The following is a 20640-nucleotide window of genomic DNA, read 5'->3' on the forward strand; positions in this document are numbered from 1 at the left end:
AGCATGTATGCCTACCTGAATCCGAAGGTAATTCTTTCCTGAGAGAAGGGCTTGAAAAACCATGGAAATATGGAAGTCTACCATATCTGTGCTTGCTTGAGTAAACACATTCACTAGTGGGGTGAAACCAATACTAGTTAACCATCCCAATATATATGGAAGTCAACCATATCCATAGTTGTTTGTCTTTAAGTTTTTCCTTAACAAGGCTTTGCAAAAACTTTCCAACATATTTTGGACTTAGTAAGGCTTTGATTATCTTTATAATGAGGTAAAACATAACTGTCATTTAGGAAAAAAAAAAAAAGAAGAAAAAAATCATGTTAACAACTATAAAAATAGTAACTTTGTGACATTCAATTCAACATAATTATACTGGTTAATGAATTCTTTGGTTGTGGGCAAATTTTAGGAGACTGATTAAGGTAGAGATTCTCAATGCCTTTGGCGGCAAACATGGGCCAATTGTCTTACTAGGTGCAGTTAGTATGACAGTCACAAGACCACCTGTGCTTGTCCCAGCATCATATCAAAATAGTTTACAATTCTTCAATCCCCTCTATCCAACTTCTAAACCTAGTAGAAACCACTTAGAGTTAATACCTGCATTGTAAGAACCACTGTTAACAACACAAATGAAGTGGTAATATAGAAAATTGTTGCAGCTTCAAAAACGCCCTCCATTTAAATATACACAGGTGAAAAATGGCATAAATGCCAAAATTCTGGTTGAATTGATATGGCAGAGGTAGCTTGTAGATATGAATGTCATGATTAGTATCACTCTTCATATATGGAATAGAAGAGTGATGCTCCTGATGCTTGGGGAGCTTGTTGATATTTAGATCTTACCTGAAGTTCAGACTCTAGAAAGTTAAGGGTAGTTAATTCCTAGGATAATCCTTTTTATCCCACCTTCATCAATGTTGAGGATGGTAATTAATTAGATTCCCATATGTTGGAGGTTGCTACGGTGATTTTAATTTGCTCCTTCCATGATGGTATGAAGTAAAAGAGATAGATGTATAGACTTTCTTTAGAAAAAATTGTAAGATCTTGAAATAAATTTTAATAGAAAAAGAAATTGTAAGACTGAAGTACTCTTTCATAAAGCATGAGATATTAAAGTTCTACCAAGTTAAGAGAAAGAATGAAATCTACAAGGTTAACCTACAAGGTTAAGGCGGCTCTATAAGATAAAATGGGTGGGTTAAAGGATCCCTAGCAGAAGCGATCGTACCCTCCGGCGGTACGCAACCCTCTGCACGCCTCCAAGGAGACGGGGTGCTTCCATGCAAGGTGGTCATCACCTCCACACATGCACTTCCTTGCGTTCCCAAGGGGTTTCCTAACGGTGAAGGCTCTCCCATCTCTCAGCGCTCAGGGATAATCTAAAGTGCATAGTGAAGGATGTGGGTGCATCCGAAAAACCTAAAATCTAAAGTGAAATAGTGAACAAAGACAAGCAATCATTCGAACATGCAAGAGAAAGGGTTTTCATGCAACAAGCAGTCATGCGAAGCAGATAAATATCAAACAATCCAAGTCCTATCTAGCATATGTGAGAGTGAATCATGCTAAAGTGAACAAACAGTTAAGTGATCACATCAAACAGTTAAGTGATCACATCAAACAGTCATGCGAATCAAATAAATATCAAACAAACAAAGTCCTATCTAGTATATGTGAGAGTGAATCATGCTAAGTGAGCAAAACAATCAAGTGATCATCCAAGGCAATCAAACATGTTAAGATAGCAAACCAAATAAGCAAGCAAGTCAAATCACCTTGCCTAAAAAGAGGTACCCACTAATCGACCAATTAAATGCCACATTTTCCTTAAATAGTGTTCAAGTTTGATCCTCAAGGTCCCTAGTGGAGTTGCCAATTTGTGGACCCGCAAATTGGCACGTGCGTCCTCACTCGATCGGCGAGACTCGCTTTTTATTCGTGAAAAATTAATTTTTGGAAAAAGTTGGAGTCGCCACTTATTTTATTTTTATTTTAAAGGGAAAATAAAACAAGAAAGAAAACCCTAAAATGTGACTCCATAATTTTTGGAAAAAGCATGTCTTTGAAAAACCCGAGTCTAAGTCCGGGGATCAGGTTACCTATTGGGAAGGCACCTTTAAAAGGTAGCACCCCTCTAAGCCCTATAAAGGTCTCTACTAACTAAGTTAAGGGGAATGTGGCAATTAATCGGTTAATTATGGATACCTAAGTAGGCTAGGTGATTTCGAAAAATAGCATGCTTAGCAGTAAAATTAATCACAATCATGAAGAAGATTTAGGGTACGTACCTGGACTACTTCTTAAGTGTTATCACAAGACATCAAAGTTAGTATAGAAGTATAACACACAACATGTATTTAATCATAGCGAATCTAGCATACATCTAAGCACCTAAGGATTATCAAACATATGCATATTTCACAGCGACATGATTGTTTACAAAATTTAGAAAGTAGGTGATAGGGGACGTACCTGGATAACATAGATTACTTACAATGCGCTTCCATAAGACATGAGGGGTTAGATAATAAATAATAAAATATAGAAATCCTAGCATGCTCGTTATCTAATTAGCATAGCAGAAATTATCAAAGTATATGAAAACACTAATTATCAACTCATCTTGTATACAATTCCTAAAAAAAGATAGACATAATTTCAACAAATGACAAAAGTGGCAACAAAAATAATTTTTGAAAAGATTTTCTTATGCAGGGGTTTCACCAATTCCCCAATTGATATACACGAATCTAGCTTAGAATTATCCCATTTATTTGAGACCACAAGCTTTGATTCGTGTTTTATTCAAAACTGTAATTTTATTTGAAAGATGTGAACCGATCAAAACATGGTTGCACATTATTTAAAAAAATGAGATTTTGATTCTAAGAACTCTAAATGAATTTTTGAAATGGATTTCTAAAGGGAATGAGATTTTGATTCTAAGAACTCTAAATGAATTTTTGAAATGGATTTTTAAAGGGATCTTTTGAAAACAGTGTTATATTTTAAAAATGAAAGAAATTAATTTGAAAACAATAAAACGTGTGAATCAAATACCAAGCAAAACAAAAGAGAACAAAATCACAAAGCAGAATTTTTGACAACCGAGAAAATTGAAGTGGTGAGATTGGAGGCCAATCTTCACTATTTTCCGATGGCCTCTGAAAAGTAAATTTTATTAGAGACTACCAAGGCAATTAAACTATTTAAACTTAGATCAAATAAGCTAACGAGATACCCACCAAGAATTAATGACGAATATTTAAGAAACACATCTATTAAGAATAACAATCAAGAATTAGCATGAGATCAATTAAACACACAAACACATCTAGATTAACTAAAATGAGCCAAATTAAATCAAAGCAAACAATAATTTTCAAACATAGAATTAACTTTATTAATGAACTAATATTATATAAAATACCTAAATCGAATAGGTGAACGAATTAAACGCTAATTAAGGCAAATCTAAAAAATCACATATCTAATACATAAGATCAATTATTTTAACGAACTAAAATTTTACTTAAACCTGAAATTAAATTAAAAAAAACTGTCTAAAAAAAAATTTTAAACTAAATTTCTAACCTATAAAATCAATCTTATTAATAAATAAACAAATAGATAACACGTGAATAAATAAATATAGCTAAAACAAAATACGAACTCATGGAATTAATTTTTTTAAATAAACTTACATTACTAAAATAAAATATAAACTTAACAAATGTTTTCAACACTAATTAAGGCAAGTCTAAAATCAAATATTTAACACATAAAATAAATCATTTCGACAAACTAATATTTTACTTAAACCTAAAGTTGAAACAAACTACCCAAAACAGATTTTTTTTTTTTTTTTTTTTTTTTTGAAATTGAATATTTAACCCATAGGGTCAATCTTATTAATAAATAAATAAATAACAAATAACTAAATTAGTAGCAAATAAATAAATAAATAAATAACAAATAATTAATTGAATCAAAAACCAAATTAAATAGAGATCAAATTACATATTATTTTTTTTGAAAGTTAAATTTACATAAAATTGCATTTTCTGAATTTAATACGATAAATCAAAATTAGCTTTAAACACAATTATAATCTTTATGTAATAAATCGAAATTAAATAAGAGTGAGATTCATGTTGCCATACTAAAACAAAATATATTAAAACTAACATAATAAGTCAAACCACTTCATCCCAACATAATAATCCAAAGTGAAAATAAACTAAACCTTAAATTCTCTTGAAAGCCTATATAAAAATAAACTAACTTACCTAGTCGGCTGTGATGCTACCAAGGCAAGGTGATGTGCGGCTGGTACGGTGAAGAACGAGTAGAGGATCACCGACTGTTGTGCTTGGTGTTGGCCGGTTATCAAAGCAAACCGGATGTGTGGTGAAGAGCAAGAAAATGACCACCAGCTATGATGTGGAGTTGACGCTGAAAATGCTCCCCGTGGAGGATCTGTTGGTGCGTGGACTGTTTTCTCCTCAAAGTGGCAGCTGTGTGGATGAAGACTTGATGTGTAGACTGGAAGTGGATGCAGCCCGTGGGGATGAAGACTTGATGCGTGAACTGGCGATGGATACAGATCGTGGGGGGGAGGCATGCAGCTACAAATTGCAGCGTGGAGTTGGTGCTGAAGGTGTGAACAAAAATCTCAAATTTCCTAAGAAAAAGACGTCGGAAATGGAGATGCCAACAGAAACTTGAAACCTCCTCTTAGATGAAGGCGTACTCTTCAGCCTTTCTATGGAGATTTGATGCACCCAAAAACCAAAAGATTTTTGAGATGCAGATGCCGAGATGAGAAGATACCGGTTCGATGATGATTAATACGGCATTGCAGGTGTTTCTTGTTATGGTGATGGGAGAATGATCAAGACGTGCGGACTGGCAGTGGTGAAGCCGGTGTTCCCGTGGTGAGACGTCTGGTTGATCTGAGAGAAAGCACACTGCTGATGAACTTCTCAAGACAGAGACAAGTGGTAATCTTTAGTTGTAGCCCTTCTTTCCAAGTCCATGATGGAGATGTGAGTGACGATCAACTATGAAGATGGCACTCACGATCACAAAGAATGACGTCTTCCTCTCCCTCCGAACGTTGCTGATCCTCTGTAAAAAACGTCCTTCCCCCCATTCAACTCCTCTCTCCAGCCACGGTAATGGAAGGAACAGCAGCCCCTTCCCTTCATCACGCTTCTCTGAAAATTTCCTTTCCTAAAAAAAAAACTCTTCTCTTCCTCTGTATCTTTCCCATATAACTGGCCTCATTCATTCCCATGAGCATCCTCTTTTGAGCCACTGAATATGTTTTCTTTACATGTCGGGAATCACCTTCAAGCCATCTTGATCCCTTCCCATAGGCGTCCCTCTTTGACCAGCCGAATATGTCTTTTCTATGCGGCTCAGAATTTCACTTCATTCTGAACACAACTCACTTTTCCGTCCATGTACACGCTTCATCTTCTTATTTTCATTTACCAAAACCAGCTTTGGTAATTTTCTTTCTTTTAAAGATGTGGATATTCTCTCGAAAGTCAATAGCAGCCCGTTTCCTCATGCAAAATAAAAAGATAAAAAAAGAAAAGAAATAAAATTCGGAGATTGAAGATAAAAATAAAATAAAAAAGGATAAAAAGAACAAGATTATTCAATCAAAATTAGTTAAGCAATCTCAAGCATATCTGAAGTCGAAATAATTCAAGTGGTTAAAAGTCAACATTGGTTTCACTAAAGTTTGGAGAAGTGATTAAATAAGTAAATAAGAAAATATGAATAAATAGATGAAAAGTATAATACATAAATAAATAAATAAATAAATAATAGACATCTTCAATAAAAAGAAGTTAAACTAATGCAACATATAATAATAATCAAGGTGTCAAACTCAAACCACCAAAAAAATTAAAAAAAAAAAAAAATCCTTTCATACAATCATAAAATAAAATAAATAAACAAAAAAAATAATACAGATAATAATGATATAAAATAAATCAAAACTCACTTAAACCTAAAATTAATCAATAAAATAAATGAATAAAGAAAAAAACGAGAAAACAAATTTCAGTGAAACTAAACCTAGAAAAGTGCTTAAGTGGACCTAAGGTTCTGCCTAATTGGCCAAGTGCACCTAGATGGGCTTAAAGTGCCTAAGTGTATCTAAGCGAACCTAAATTGTCTAAGTAGGCCTAGGATGGCTAAGTGAGCCTAGAGGGCCTTAATGGGCCTAGGGTGCCTAAGTGGGCCTAGGGTTCTGCCTAATTGGCCAAGTGTATCTAAAAGCTATCCTAAAAAAAACAAGAAAAACCTAAGTCTAAGTTAGGGCTGCCAAGGGTCACAATAAGGGATCAAATAATCCCTCAACCAAAGTCTCCAAGGTGACTCAGAAAAAGCTAAGTGGTGAGTAGTACTGGGCCACCAAGGAACTACTATGGAGCACTGAAAACGAACTTAAAGACATGTGTTAAAGGGACAAAATTGAGGGTCTACAATATTCTATCTAATGTTAGGCAAAACAATGAAAGTTTATATAGACGATATACTTCTAAAAAACTAGAAACGGGAGGATCACTACGCAAATTTACAACAAGCTTTTAACCTATTGTCGCACTTTGGGATGAAGTTAAATCCAACTAAATGTGCATTTGATGTATCTATTGGTAAGTTTTTGGTTTTCCTAGTCATAGAGTGTGGTATAGAGATAGATCCTGCTCAAATAAAGGAAGTACAAGAGTTACCTTTTCCACGTAATAAAAAAGAAGTACAACATTTAATAGGAAAAATGGTTGCAATAGCCCGTTTTATCTCCCAATACACTGACCACCCGAAGCCTTTCTTTAATGTAATAAAGAAAACCAAGATCTTTGAATGGACATTGGAGCACGAGGAGACGCTCTTAGTTATAAAGAACTATTTGGTTTCGCCCCCAATCTTAAAAAGTCCTCAACTGGGAAATCCCCTATTTTTGTATTTAGCAACATCAAAATTGGCAATTAGTGCGGTTTTGCTTAAGTTGGTGTCAATTACCAGTCTATTATGTCAATAAGGCGATGCTACTGGCCGAGCAAAACTATACCCTACTAGAAAAGGTGGCATTGGCCTTGCGAGTGATCTCAAAGAAGTTGTGCTCCTACTTTTAGGTGCGTCAAGTGAATGTTTTATCTAATGTCCTTTTCGGGCTATCTTACATAGGCCTGAGTTGTTCGAGCAACTAGTAAAATGGGCCACATAATTGAGTGAATTTGGTTTGCGGTATTTATCCCATTTGTCGCTCAAATGACAAGTCTTAGCAGACTTTATAGTTGAATGGCCAGATTCTAAAGTCGCTCAGACCAAATGTCAATGGAATGTTGGATTCTCTATGTTGATGGAGCGTCACGTGGCGTAGGAACGGGAATAAGGCTTGTCCTGCAATCTCCCATAGGAGAATGCTTGGAGCAGGCAGTTCGGATGGGTTTTTACACTTCAAAAAACAAGGTTGAGTATGAAGCCGTGCTTGTCGACATAGGCCTGGCATTGTCAGTCCAAGCTAGCCACCTCGATATATGGAGTGACTCACAGCTAGTGGTAAACCAAGTGCAAAGCGATGATGAAGCAAGATATGTTAGAATGATGAGGTATCTTGATAAAGTTAAGCTCCAGCTTCAAAAATTCAATGAGTGGAAGATGACTTAGATCACTAGGGAAGAGAATGCTCGGGTAGATGCATTAGTCGAGGTAGCAATTTCCTTAGCAATTACGCAAATAGTAACTTTGCCCATTTATTATCAAAACAATCCATCAATACTAGAAAAAGGCCAGGTAAGTTAGGTGTGTGATGCCCAAGGAAGTTGGATGGGACCGATTATTAAGTATTTGGAAGCAGGGGAACTCCCATAGGATGAGCATCAACTGGAATAACCACACTGGTCAAGGTCTGATGCAACCAAGTCCTTCCTAGTTTCTCCTTTATGAGGTGTTGAAGGTATTTCCCATCATGCTTGGGCCCAACTATTGATCTCAATATGTTCATGATCCAGCCAAAAATAGCCCTGCCATTAAACAAAAATTTTTTTGTTAGTTACCATATGAAATTCCAAAACAAGACATAGTCCTAGGTTTTCACATACTCTAATATAGTTAATGTTACCATATACAATTTAGGAATCATATTGGTTGTACATATAGGAAAAGATTGACAAATTGGCTTACCATATATTTGTAAATGTTACCATATACAATTTAGGAATCAGTTAGACTCCATGTATAAGATATATATCAGTATATAGATGGATACAATGAAATATAAAAAAACTTATCAGAGTTATCAAAGCAAGGTTTCGACACCTTCTGAGTGGAGTTCGTGATCTTCTACCTATCAAATGCTTGGCATCGAAAATAGTGTTGATCAGGTTCATCGCGACCTAGTTCTTGGTCGTTTCTGTTCCAATTCTTTTGTGGGCTATTTCCTTTGTCTCTTGGTTGCATCATGTCATCAGATAAGTTGGAATCATTTCCTATTAGATTTACTGGAAAAAATTATTGTGCTTGGGAGTTTCAATTTAAATTATTTGTCAAAGGAAAAGAATTATGGGGTCATCTTGATGGGAGTAGTCTTGCACCTCATGATGCCAAGGCTTTGTCTAAGTGGGAAATTGAGGATGCTCGAGTTATGACTTGGATCCTTAGATCGGTTGAACCTCACCTTGTTCTCAATCTGAGGCCTTATAAAACTATTGCTGCTATGTGGAATTATCGCCACATGGTTTACAATCAAGACAACTCTGCTAGGCATTTTCAATTGGAGTATGAGATGGCTAATTTCACACAAGGAAGTCTCTCAATTGAGGAATATTTTTTTGGTTTTCAAACTCTTTGGACTGATTATTCCGACATTGTTTTTGCTAATGTTCCCGCTATAGCTCTCTCTGTTGTCCAAGCAGTGCATGTAACCAACAAGCGAGATCAATTCTTGATGAAGCTACGACCCAACTTTGAAATTACACGGTCTAATGTGATGAATTGTCATCCTGTACCATCTCTGGATGCCTGCTCGAGTGAACTTATATGTGAGAAGCAGCATATCATAACTCAAGCTACCATGGAACATCGTGCTAATGTTAGTGCACCTGTTTCAGTGGCTTATGCAGCATAGGGGCGGAATAAGGGTTGAGACATGCATGTTGTCCGGTGCTTTAGTTGTAAAGATTTTGGTCACAATGCTTGGGATTGTCCCAAGAAGTTTTGTAACTACTACAAGAAATAAGGTCATATCATCTCTGCTTGTCCCATTTAGTCTGAAAGGAAGTAAGGTACTGCTTATCATGCCTCCACCTATGCCTCTAGTTATGCTGCATTGGTTGTTGCCTCGTCGGTTGTTCCTATTCCTGCTCCTACAGTCTTAGAAAACCTGAACACACTCACTCCTGAAATGGTACAACAAATGATCATTTCTGCTTTTGGGCTCTTAGGTAATCATACTGTTTCTTCTAAGCCATGGTATTTTGACTTTGGAGCTTCTAACCATATGATGAATATTGTTCTTTCTCTTTCCAGTGTCAAAAATTATGATGGAAATCTGAAAATTAAGATTGCTGATGGCAGTTCTCTGCCTATCAATACTGTTGGTGATTTTTCATCTTCCTTAACTGATGTTTTTGTGTCTCCTGACCTCTCCACAAATCTTATTTCTATTGGTCAATTGGTTGATAATAATTGTAATGTCAATTTCTCTCATTCTGGTTGTGTTGTGCAGGATCAAATGTCCGAGAAGATGATCGCGAAGGGGCCTAAAGTGAGATGACTCTTTCCTCTTCATGTTTCTCCTTCCACTATTTTTCCTAGTTTTCCTTTACTTTCTTTTGCATGTAATGTTGTTGGTTCTAGACATAAGATGTGGCATAGACGTCTTTGCCACGCAAACTCTGATGTACTTCATACTTTGTTTAATTTTGGATTATTGGGAAATAAAACCTATTCTTCTTTTGATCATTCTTTCGATTGTACGTCATGTAAACTTGGAAAAAGTAAAGTTCTACCTTTTCCTCATTCCACATCTCGTGCCTCACAATGTTTTGATATTATACATAGTGATGTTTGGGGGATTGCACCTATTGTTTCTCATGCACATTACAAGTACTTCGTTACTTTCATTAATGACTTTAGTCGCTTTACTTGGGTTTAATTCCTCTAGGCTAAGGCTGAAGTTTTTTCAATCTTTAAGTGCTTTCTTGCACTTATTGAGACGCAATTCTCTGCTAGCATCAAGGTCTTGCGCTCTAATTCTGGCAGAGAATACATGTCTAACGAGTTTCAGGACTTTCTTCAAAGCAAAGGGATCATCTCTCAACATTCTTATCCTTCAACACCACAACAAAATGGTGTTGTTGAGAAGAAAAATCACCACCTTCTTGATGTGGTAAGAACTTTTTTACTTGACTCATTGGTTCCTCCTCATTTTTGGTGTGAAGCACTTTCTATTGCAATTCATTTGATCAATCGCTTACTCTCTCCTATGTTAAATCATGTATTTCCTTTCTCTAAGTTGTTTGGTCATTCTCCTTTATATTCTAATCTTCATACATTTGGTTGTGTTTGTTTTGTGCATCTACCTACTCATGAACGACATAAACTTACTGCTCAGTCTGTTAAGTGTGTTTTTCTTGGTTATGTTATCCCTCACAAGGGTTATGTTTGTTATGATCCCCATGCTCGTCGTATACAAGTTTCTCGGAATGTGATTTTCTTTGAAAATCAATATTTCTCTCCATCTCATGTTGAGTTACCATCTACATCTATATCTCTTCTGCCTATCCCCAACAATTGTGGAAATGTTTAAACCTGGTTTTTTGTATGAAAGATGTAGTCAACATGAGTCCGGTTCCACTTCCTCTGTGTCCTCTTTCAATCTTAACCTGATGCCTGATCCTGCTCCTGCTTCTACCACTCTTCATCGATCTACTCATCTTTCTCGACCCCTTGATTGGTATGGATTCTTCTCTCCTGTCTCTCTTGTTGCTACTTTATCCACTATTTGTATTCCCTTTTGCTACAAACAGGCCATGAAACATGAGTGTTGGCAAAATGCAATGCAAGTAGAACTTCAAGCACTTGAGAAGAATCATACTTGGGATATTGTTCCTTGTCCTCCTACAGTCAAACCTATTGGGAGTAAATGGGTTTTCTCTATAAAACTTCTTTCTGATGGCTTTTTGGACCAGTACAAAGCTCACCTCGTAGCTCTGGATAACAAGCAGGAATATGGGGTTGATTATGAGGGGACATTTGCTCCTGTTGCCAAAATGACCACAGTTTGAACCATCTTAGCTATTACCGCTTCACAGTCATGGCAACTACATCAAATGGATGTAAAGAATGCTTTCCTTCATGGTGATCTCCAGGAAGAGATTTACATGAGGCTTCCCTCTGGTATGATTAATTCTTCTCCTCATGATGTCTATAAGCTAAAACGTTCTTTATATGGGCTCAAGCAAGCACCCCGGGCTTGGTTTGAGAAGTTTCGCAGTACAATTCTTTTCTTTAGTTTTACCCAAAGTCAGTATGATTCTTCTCTCTTCTTCCACACGTCTGTGTTGGGTATAGTCCTTCTCTTGGTTTATGTGGATGATATTATCATTACTGGCACTAACTATGGTTTGATTACTAAGCTTCAACGAATGTTACATACAACTTTCCATATGAAAGAACTTGGACATCTCACATACTTCTTAGGATTGGAAGTTCATCATCAGGCTAGTGGTATTTTCGTGAACCAGCATAAGTATATTTAAGATCTTATCACTTTGGCTGGTTTGGAGGACACTTCTTCTGTTGATACTCCTATGGAGGTAAATGTCAAATACGAGAAAGATGAAGGAGACCTTCTGCATGATCCTACTCTCTATCGGCACCTAGTTAGGAGTCTTATCTACTTGACCACTACTCGACATGATATCTCCTATGTTGTTCATTAGGCCAGCCAGTTTATGACTTCTCCTCGACATCTCCATCTTGCTACAGTTTGACGCATCATCCGTTATCTTCGAGGTTCACCTACTCGTGGGTTATTCTTTCCTACCGGCTCCTCTCTTCAACTTGTTGCCTATAGTGATGTTGATTGGGCTAGGTGTCTAGATACACGTCGATCTAATACGAGTTGGTGTATGTTTTTAGGTGATGCCTTAATTTCTTGAAGATGTAAGAAACAAGATTGTGTTTCTAAATCCTCTACTGAGGTTGAGTATCGTGCCATGTCTACTGCTTGTTCTGAAATTATATGGCTACACGGTCTTCTTGAGGAGCTTGGGTTTCCTCAGACTACTTCTACACCTCTTCATGCTGATAACACTAGTGCTATTCAGATTGCCACCAATCCTATTTTTCATGAACTTACCAAGCACATTGAGGTTGATTGTCATTCTATTTGAGACACCTTGGAAAGTCGGGTGATATCTCTTCCTCATATCTCTTCTGATCTCCAAGTGGCTGATATCGTCACCAAAGCTTTGACTCGACAGTGGCATCAATTTCTTGTTGGCAAATTGTTGCTGGTTGACTTACCAGCATTAATTTGAGGGGGGATGTTAATGTTACCATTTACAATTTAGGAATCATATCGACTGTACATATAGGAATGTTAATGTTACCATATACAATTTAGGAATCATATTAGCTGTACATATAGGAAAAGATTGACGGATTGGCTTACCATGTATTTGTTAATGTTACCATATACAATTTAGGAATCAGTTAGACTTCGTGTATATGATATATATCAGTATATTGATGGATGCAGTGAAATATAAAAAAACTTATCAGAGTTATCCATTTCTATGGAGTTTTTTTTAGTATTTTGACATCTATGTGAATCAATCTTTAAAAGAGAAGCAAGAACAATCGAGTATCAAATATTAACTTCTCTATGGAAATATTTTAGGGCCATGCTCAAGATAAAAGGGCTTGATGTCTTGGGCTGCAAATAGAGGATGGCTCAGATCATTCAGAGCAAACCGTTTAAGAATTAAACCAGTCACGAACCGCCTAAACCGACAGTCGGACTGGTGACCTGGTGGAATCGAATGATTCTAATCAAACCAAACAGTTCTAGTTGGACCACCATTTTAAAGGCTCCCTTGTATAAAAAGATTTGGCAAAAGCCCATGCTAGGCCTTGTCTCATAATGACAAAGCCTATACCCCACTCAACCATATTGTGGGCTAAGGCTTGAGCCCACCAGATGAGGCAATGCATTGGCCTTCAATATGGATAGCTTTTATAGGCATCCTTTGCATCCTCATTTCTCTTACAATTCGATGTGGGATTGCTAACCAAGCTAATCAAAGAAAAAAAAATAACTAGTCCCACCCAAGAGGATTTGAACCTTGGACCCCAGATTCTATAGCCATCCTAGGAGACCACTCAGGTATATAGTTTTTGTTATCTAATATGCCAAACAAAATAATATATATTAGATTTTAAAATTTTTTTTTATATTAAATAAAAGTAATATAATATTTTAAAAAATTATAAAATTAGTTTAAAATTTCATTTTTAATATATTCACATTTAAATATTTTGCATATTTCATTTAATAAAATTAAAAATATCAATATGATTTAATTGATAATATTATTGATTTTTAACTTATTCATATATAATTTAAAATTTTTATAATTATTTTTAATTTTAATAATATATAAATTATATATTTATTAGGTCACCGGTTCGACCGCCGGTCCGACCAATGAACCGTGAACCGGTAACTTTTCCGATTCGATCACTGGTCGAGTTCTGAAAACATTGGTGACCACACTTTCCTATATTTTTTTTGAAGACACAATTTTCTCGCGTGAAGACTTTATGATTGACGAGTAGGTAATGTGATATGCTGATGAAGTCAGCTTCTAGCACAGATCCCCATTAATAGGATATTGTTGAATTGGAGAATGTTTCCACACGCTCAAAATGGGGCGTTGTTTTAGCATCAAGAAATTGTCGTCTTCATTAGCTTGTTGGAATTGTGATGTATGACTGATGACTTGTTAGGATTTATCTGAAAATAAAGTCCAAGCTCTGTCTCTTATAAGGACAGTGATGATGGTCCAAAGAAGAATTCCGAAGCATGCAGAGATTCACAACTGCAAGTAATTACACACAGAGTGAAGGCGGCTGGCCAGATTTAACATGAGAAAATCATGATTAATACATGATTCTTCACCAATAATTGAGTTGAATGAGTCTACTATTCAAATCACATTGTTAAAAAGAAAAACAGATAATAAAGATTCAAATCACATTATTAATGAGTGGGCCGGTCTCATTTAAGAACACGATTTGTAACATGAGGAAGGAGTGCCATGGTTTAAAAACACTAGTGGAGAGATATACTAGAGTTAAATCTCTTTGCATCTGGTTTGAAATCTAGTGACTGTACAACAAAAACTGCAGAATCGAGAATACAAACTGTGTTAGACATTGCTGCTACTTATAATTGCCGAGCAAAAGGTAATAACTCTTGCTTGAAATCAAATTAATTCCTGATATTCCTTTATTTTTTATATGTACACAAAATGGCCTTCATCATAAGTGCTCTGCAAACGAACTGTGTGCTCCTTGAATGTGGAGATATGGCTGCTCCCACGAAGTTTGCATACCACATTTTGAAGTATAGCTAGTTCTCGTTCTGATATTAATCCACACTAATGCTGGCAGCTTCCAAAACTGTATAATACCATGTTTTCCATCTTCTTTTTTTTTCCCTGTATATACACATTATAACGTCCATGTTACAAGATGATTGTTTTGATCTTCTATGATAATGAAACGACGTTGATCTCTTCTATACATATAATTAGTACAACTAACAGTCTGCTTTGTCATGCTGTTGCATCCTTCTATTCTTGTATTTGTGTACTGGGGACAAATCCTTCTTTGTATTTGTGTACAAGGGACAAATCAAACCATGAGGATCACATCACAAATGTTGTTCATTTGCTAGCTCATGAAACATATGGTGCGGGCAACCAGGACAAATCAACTAATCATAACATGCACGGCATTATGTTCATGAAACATATGCTAAATATGGTGTTATAAATTTAAAAAAAAAAAATTAGAGAAAGAGCGCACGTAAGGGAAACAAAAAAAAAAAAAAAACATGATGTGGTGAAAGAGATTTTTCACCAAACATTTGATTATTAACTATACAAACATTTGACTATGTAACACTGCTACCTTTTTTTAATATTGGGGTAGGTACTGTCGTTTCATTGAAAATGATGTTGTATTACTTGGCAAACAAAGATGGTGGTAAGTTTTGAATAATGCGATAAATGATTTGCATGCTTTATTCCTTGGTAATATTATGATTTTTTACAAAAATATTCTTTAATTGACTTGGGCAGTGTCGGGTCCAGAAAGGCTGCATCAGTGCCTAGTGATTCTCAATCAGATGTATATCTGGACCATTAGGGAACCAAGATAATATTTTTGTTTGTGTCGCTGTCGTCCTTTAAAACTATTTATCCTTGCATCTAAATTAATAATTTGTTTTCTCATGCTTGTAGTTTTTGAAATAAAGTTAATTCAGGTAGACCAGTTTTTAATCAGACCTCAATGCAACATATCTTCCCATCCTACCCAAGAGAAGCTACTGAAAGCTCCCATGACTGAAGAGAGACAACAAGGATTCTATCCTTCTCGATCGACCTAGCACTCTCTTTTAGATTCTATCCATCTATTTGTTCTCATCTTATTTCTGGGAAGTTCTGTGTTACCTTGATTATCATATATATATATATATATGTTTCAACCCATCTCAGTGTCTCTTGTAGATTTATAAAGGATAAGTATTATTTCTAGTCCATTCTAATTAATTGCCATTCCCATAATTTAGGTTGATACAAAAATAGAACTTATTCAAGAAAATAATGAAAATCATTCAATCTTGTCGCACTAAATCACAATGATTTTGACTTGCACAGTCCTATCAGAACCATAGAAGAAATTCAGTGGAATCTATGGACTTACTACTAGAAACGCTTAAATTGGTTATTAAAAATATCCCATTTGGGATTTATTTTTACAATAAGAATAGTGAATTAAAAGGCAGACATTCAGAAACGGGACTCCAACTTAACTAGAAATTCATTACAACAGTAGGAATCATTCATATCAGACAACGACCAATCCTTTAGAAGCGGCAGCATGTCCATGTGGTAACCTAGCATCTCTACGTTGCTTCTCTTGGGAGAGTAGTCTTGCAAAACTGAAAAATTAGAAGGATTTTTTATTATTATATGATTAGTTAATTAACTAAGAAAACTCTAGAATAAAACTCTAAAAATAGTTAAATACCTTGTGAGAGCCTCCTCATTGGTCTCGTGATTTGAAGGCTCAAAGATACCTGTATCCAGGTTAACCCTTGAGACCCTTTTCTTTAACAACTCCTCACCAATTTTCACAAGATCATCCAAATTTTCCTTTGTGGCTATGTCGACTGATGATGTTATACCACTCAATGTATCATCCTGTATTTACCCTTTGTGTCAGTATCAGTGGTAGACAAGGAACAGAAGAAGCAATTGACTTTCAGATATTTTTAGGACTGAGGAAATTATGAAGAAGAACAAAATTTAAATAAGAAATTTGACTTTGTAAGTGATTGTAAATTTATGAAACCACAAGCAGCAAAGCTGTACCTGTATCCGAAGATAGCTTTTTTCCGAGTGAAGGGCTTGAAAAATCTCTGAAAGGTGTAAGTCGATCATATCTCCGCTTGCTTGGGTAAACACTTTCACTAAGGGGGTGGAACCACCACTGGTCAACCATCCCAACACACCCCACTTGGCTGCTTCATCAGCATTGTATTTTTCTTCGGCTTTTGATGACCCAGTTCCCAAGGATATTACTAGAAACCGGCCATAGTCCATTGGCTTTATAGGAAAGAAATCAGGACTACCCCGGGTGATCTCCTTGGTCACTTCCCCAATAGCAACCAAAGTCTGAAACAAGAATCACTAATTAATTGAATTGTGAAAAGAAAAAAAAAACTGGGAAGTCTAAGATGCAACTTCAAAGTTAATGAGTACCGGATTATTTGCAGCTACACCACCATCAATGAGGTTGAATTCTCTAACTCTCCCGGCAGGGTCTTTGGTTTCGAAATAATGAGCTGGAAGATAAGTGGGTGCTGCTGAGGTTCCAATACATATATCTGACAGTAAGGCATCTAAACTTGGTCTGCTCTTCACCTAGAGCATGGAAATCAAGCATATAGTATTAATATGAAAGTTATTATAGCTCCCTTCATTCATTACAATCTCTTAATTTTCATAGTGTTGATTAGAAGGAAATGAAATTGTGGAAAGAAGATGAACCTGATAAGTCGAAAATATTGTTGGCTGAAGGCGCTTGATGTCAAATGTTGGGATAACAACATTAGTAAGGGTCTGGTGTAATCGTGTTTCCCCTAGTTTTTCTTTAACAAGGTTGTGCAGATACTTCCCATCATATTTTGGTCCTGATAAGGCTGTAACTACCTTTGTAACATGAGGAATTGGATCATGACTGCATTTAAAAGAAAGATCATGTTAATAACTACAAAAAATATTGAAGTCTAGTTAATTTTATATACATAAATACTAGCATCCTGTCATCTTAATCAAGATGTTCATCATGATATATTTGTTACCTGTGCTGTGGGAAAATCTTAGGGCAGTGATCAAGGTAGAAGTCCTTGATATCTTTGGCAGAAAACAAGGGTCGGCCAGTGTTTTCATTGGGAGTAGTTAGCATGGCAGTCACGAGGCCACCGGTGCTTGTTCCTGCAATCACATCAAAATAATCTGAAATTCTCGCGTCTTCACCATCCAGCTTCTGCACCATGGCCAAACAATCTAGTGTTAGTACGTATAAAATATGTCCAATATAGGATATAAGTTTCAGATTAGGAATATGCTAATTTTTAAAGGCAAATGGAAAAGCCATATTTTGTTATTATCATGTAAAACCTTATATTTCCTACCTGAAGCTCAGACTCCAGGAAGCCAAGGACTGTTCCTGGGATAAGCCCTCTTATTCCACCTCCATCGATGCTGAGAATGGTGATCAGGTTTCCATAAGTTGGAGGCTGTAGGGGTGATTTTGGACCTTCTCCCATTAGGGATGGAGTGATGGAGGTATGAACTAGAGGAGAGAAAATGAGAGACTTGTTATTTCAAGAGACTTAGAATAGAATTGAAGTTTCTGCAGGAGACTTAGAAATGTAGAGACTTGGAGTTCTCTTTGATAACTAGACAGGAGTATTTATAGACTCCTTAGCATATATCCCTCATTTTTCTTGCTCATACTTTTCTAAATGGACCTGGTTCAAGTTGGACCGCGGATTCATCATTCAGGATAAGTTGAAAAGTCTACAAGCAACCAGTATCTTCTTGTTTTATAGAAGCTAGCCAAATGGTCATAGACATGACTCCTGGCAACTGTAGGTAAGACCAAAGAGAATAGCTGGTAAGAAGGATTAGGTGACTCAATAAAGGTTGAGATAGGATTTTTTCCTAACTAATGCAGTTTGTGAACAGGTCATGGAAACACTTAAGTATTATGAAATGATTCTGGTTTCTAGCTATGTCTGGTGCAAAGAATCATGGTGGAGACAAGGCTAAATGTGCAAACCAAAAAAAAAATTATTATTAAATGCACACAATTTTGTGTTTGTAAATCGATGTGCTTGACTGGGGATGGCGATGATTTTGAAAGAACACCAACCAGGGCAATGAAAAGTACTGGCCAACACGGCACTGTGAATGACAAGGAATGATAATTCAATGTCAAGCAGCAAGGTTTTATATAATTTCCTGTTAGACATGATTTTTTTGACCTAATGAACTCATGGTTTTCATATTTAATATCTGTAAAATTGTACACACGATCATTGGCTTCTATAGTTTGTAGAAAACTACATGGTTATCCTGTGAATTTTAGATTATGTGCAGTGCAAAGACTTGGTTGACTGGTAGTTATAGCTAACTAAAAATAGGTTGTATTATATTAAACTACAAAAAGTTTTCAGTACTTTTATCTTTATCAATCTGTGTTAGGCACTTATTTAGCAAGGTTGGAAGTATGAAGGGTGACAGCATCCCTTATGAACTTCACTTTACCTCGACCAAACGGTGGTCAATTGGTATTTAAAAGTTAACTTCACATCTATGAACGAAAAAATCATGTTTGTTTATCATGGTTAGGCAAAGATGCAACGCATCCGTGAAGTGAAAAAAAGAAAGGACTGGTCAACTAAGGAAATCTGTTGGTTGCCGTAGTGAATTTGTGAACCATTCACTGGAAACTTCAAATTTTGAACACAGCATGGCCTATTCACTTTCATGTTGAGCTCAATCTAGAACAAAAATAATACTATTACAGCACTATTGGAACAGCTCTAAAGAATTGGGGATTGATGCTGGAAATACTTTGTTCCTTATGGTCTTTGCATGTTAATCTTAGCTGCTGGGCTTAGCTGGGCATTAATATTCAGAAATTCTGAGAACTCCATGCCGGCTGTATTTCAAATCCCAAATTTGACCCAAACCCCAACTTAATTGAAAGCAGTTTAGATTTGATCTTTTCAATCAGTGCCCTTGAGTCCTTGACCATTCCACCCTTCCAAAGCCATCCCTTAGTTTCTATTTCATGGAAGCTAGCTATTTATGCTGTAATGCCATCAATCCATTCCTAACTCTTTGCGATGCTTTATCACCCCCAAAGTCCATTTGATTACATTTGTTACTTATATAGACTTGATCTGATCAAGGAAATAAATAATGGAAGCGTTGTATGCAATTTATTTAATGAACCCTACTTCTACTAAGGGATATAAACCCAAATTGCAGAATACACCAGGTCATGCTCACACTAATCAGGCTTTTGTTCTCTCTGATGACTCAGCTCCTTTTGAATCAATGTTGGGCAATCTCTCCTCCACTCAATGTCAACAACTTATAGCCCTATTGAGTTCCTAGCTACAATGGAGCTCAATTGCCTTGGTGGAATCACAACTGCAGGAAAGTCCTTCTGTGTCTTGTTTCAGTGGTAAAGTGATTCTTTCCTCTTCTATTTCTCATATTCCGGTTTCATCTTATTCTTGGGTATTAGATACTGGGGCAACGCACCATGTGTGTTGTTCCCTGAAATTGTTCAAAACCTCCTCTTCATCACATAATTCCACTGTTACTCTTCCAAATGGACATTCTGTTGTTATCACTAGAGTAGGGTCTGTTGAATTGTTTGATCGTTTCATTATCGAAAATGTTTTATATGTCCCACAGTTTCATTTCAATCTTCTTTCTGTTAGTACCCTCACCCAATATCATCATTGCTTAGTGAATTTTGTATCTGAATCTTGCTTTATCCTGGACCATATGCAAGGGAAGTTGATTGGGATGGGTAGATGTAGTGACAATCTCTATGTTTTGGATCCTACCAACCTTTTTCCTATACCTTCTAGTGTCACAACTGTTTGTAATAATGCCTCAAAGACGAAACACGAGCTTTGGCATTACCGTCTAGGTCATTCCTCTTATAATAGGCTCAATTCATTAAAAGATGTATTAAATCTCAAACAATTTGTTGGCC

General features: G+C 36.2%; 1 protein-coding gene across 1 annotated transcript; it reads right to left on the minus strand.

Moving 5' to 3' along the window:
• Positions 1–16039: 16039 nt before the first annotated feature.
• Positions 16040–18179, minus strand: LOC117907295 (patatin-like protein 2). The gene is made up of 7 exons (XM_034820795.1): positions 18032–18179; positions 17699–17883; positions 17385–17574; positions 17097–17258; positions 16707–17009; positions 16363–16535; positions 16040–16273 (listed from the first exon to the last, which is right to left on the minus strand). The coding sequence occupies exons 1-7, from the start codon at positions 18164–18166 to the stop codon at positions 16180–16182; spliced, it is 1242 nt and encodes a 413-aa protein (XP_034676686.1). The 5' UTR covers positions 18167–18179; the 3' UTR covers positions 16040–16179.
• Positions 18180–20640: the final 2461 nt, after the last annotated feature.

The sequence above is a fragment of the Vitis riparia genome, chromosome 18, assembly GCF_004353265.1.
Source record: "Vitis riparia cultivar Riparia Gloire de Montpellier isolate 1030 chromosome 18, EGFV_Vit.rip_1.0, whole genome shotgun sequence".
Classification (NCBI taxonomy): Eukaryota; Viridiplantae; Streptophyta; class Magnoliopsida; order Vitales; family Vitaceae; genus Vitis; species Vitis riparia.

Excerpts from the sequence above, each read along its gene's own strand:
- LOC117907295 (XM_034820795.1), bottom strand. The coding sequence starts at position 18,166 with ATGGGAGAAGGTCCAAAATCACCCCTACAGCCTCCAACTTATGGAAAC. Across the intron at positions 17,575-17,698 it reads AAGATTTTCCCACAGCACAG|TCATGATCCAATTCCTCATG; the intron begins GTAACAAATATA and ends TTTTAAATGCAG. Across the intron at positions 17,010-17,096 it reads GTGTAGCTGCAAATAATCCG|ACTTTGGTTGCTATTGGGGA; the intron begins GTACTCATTAAC and ends TTCTTGTTTCAG.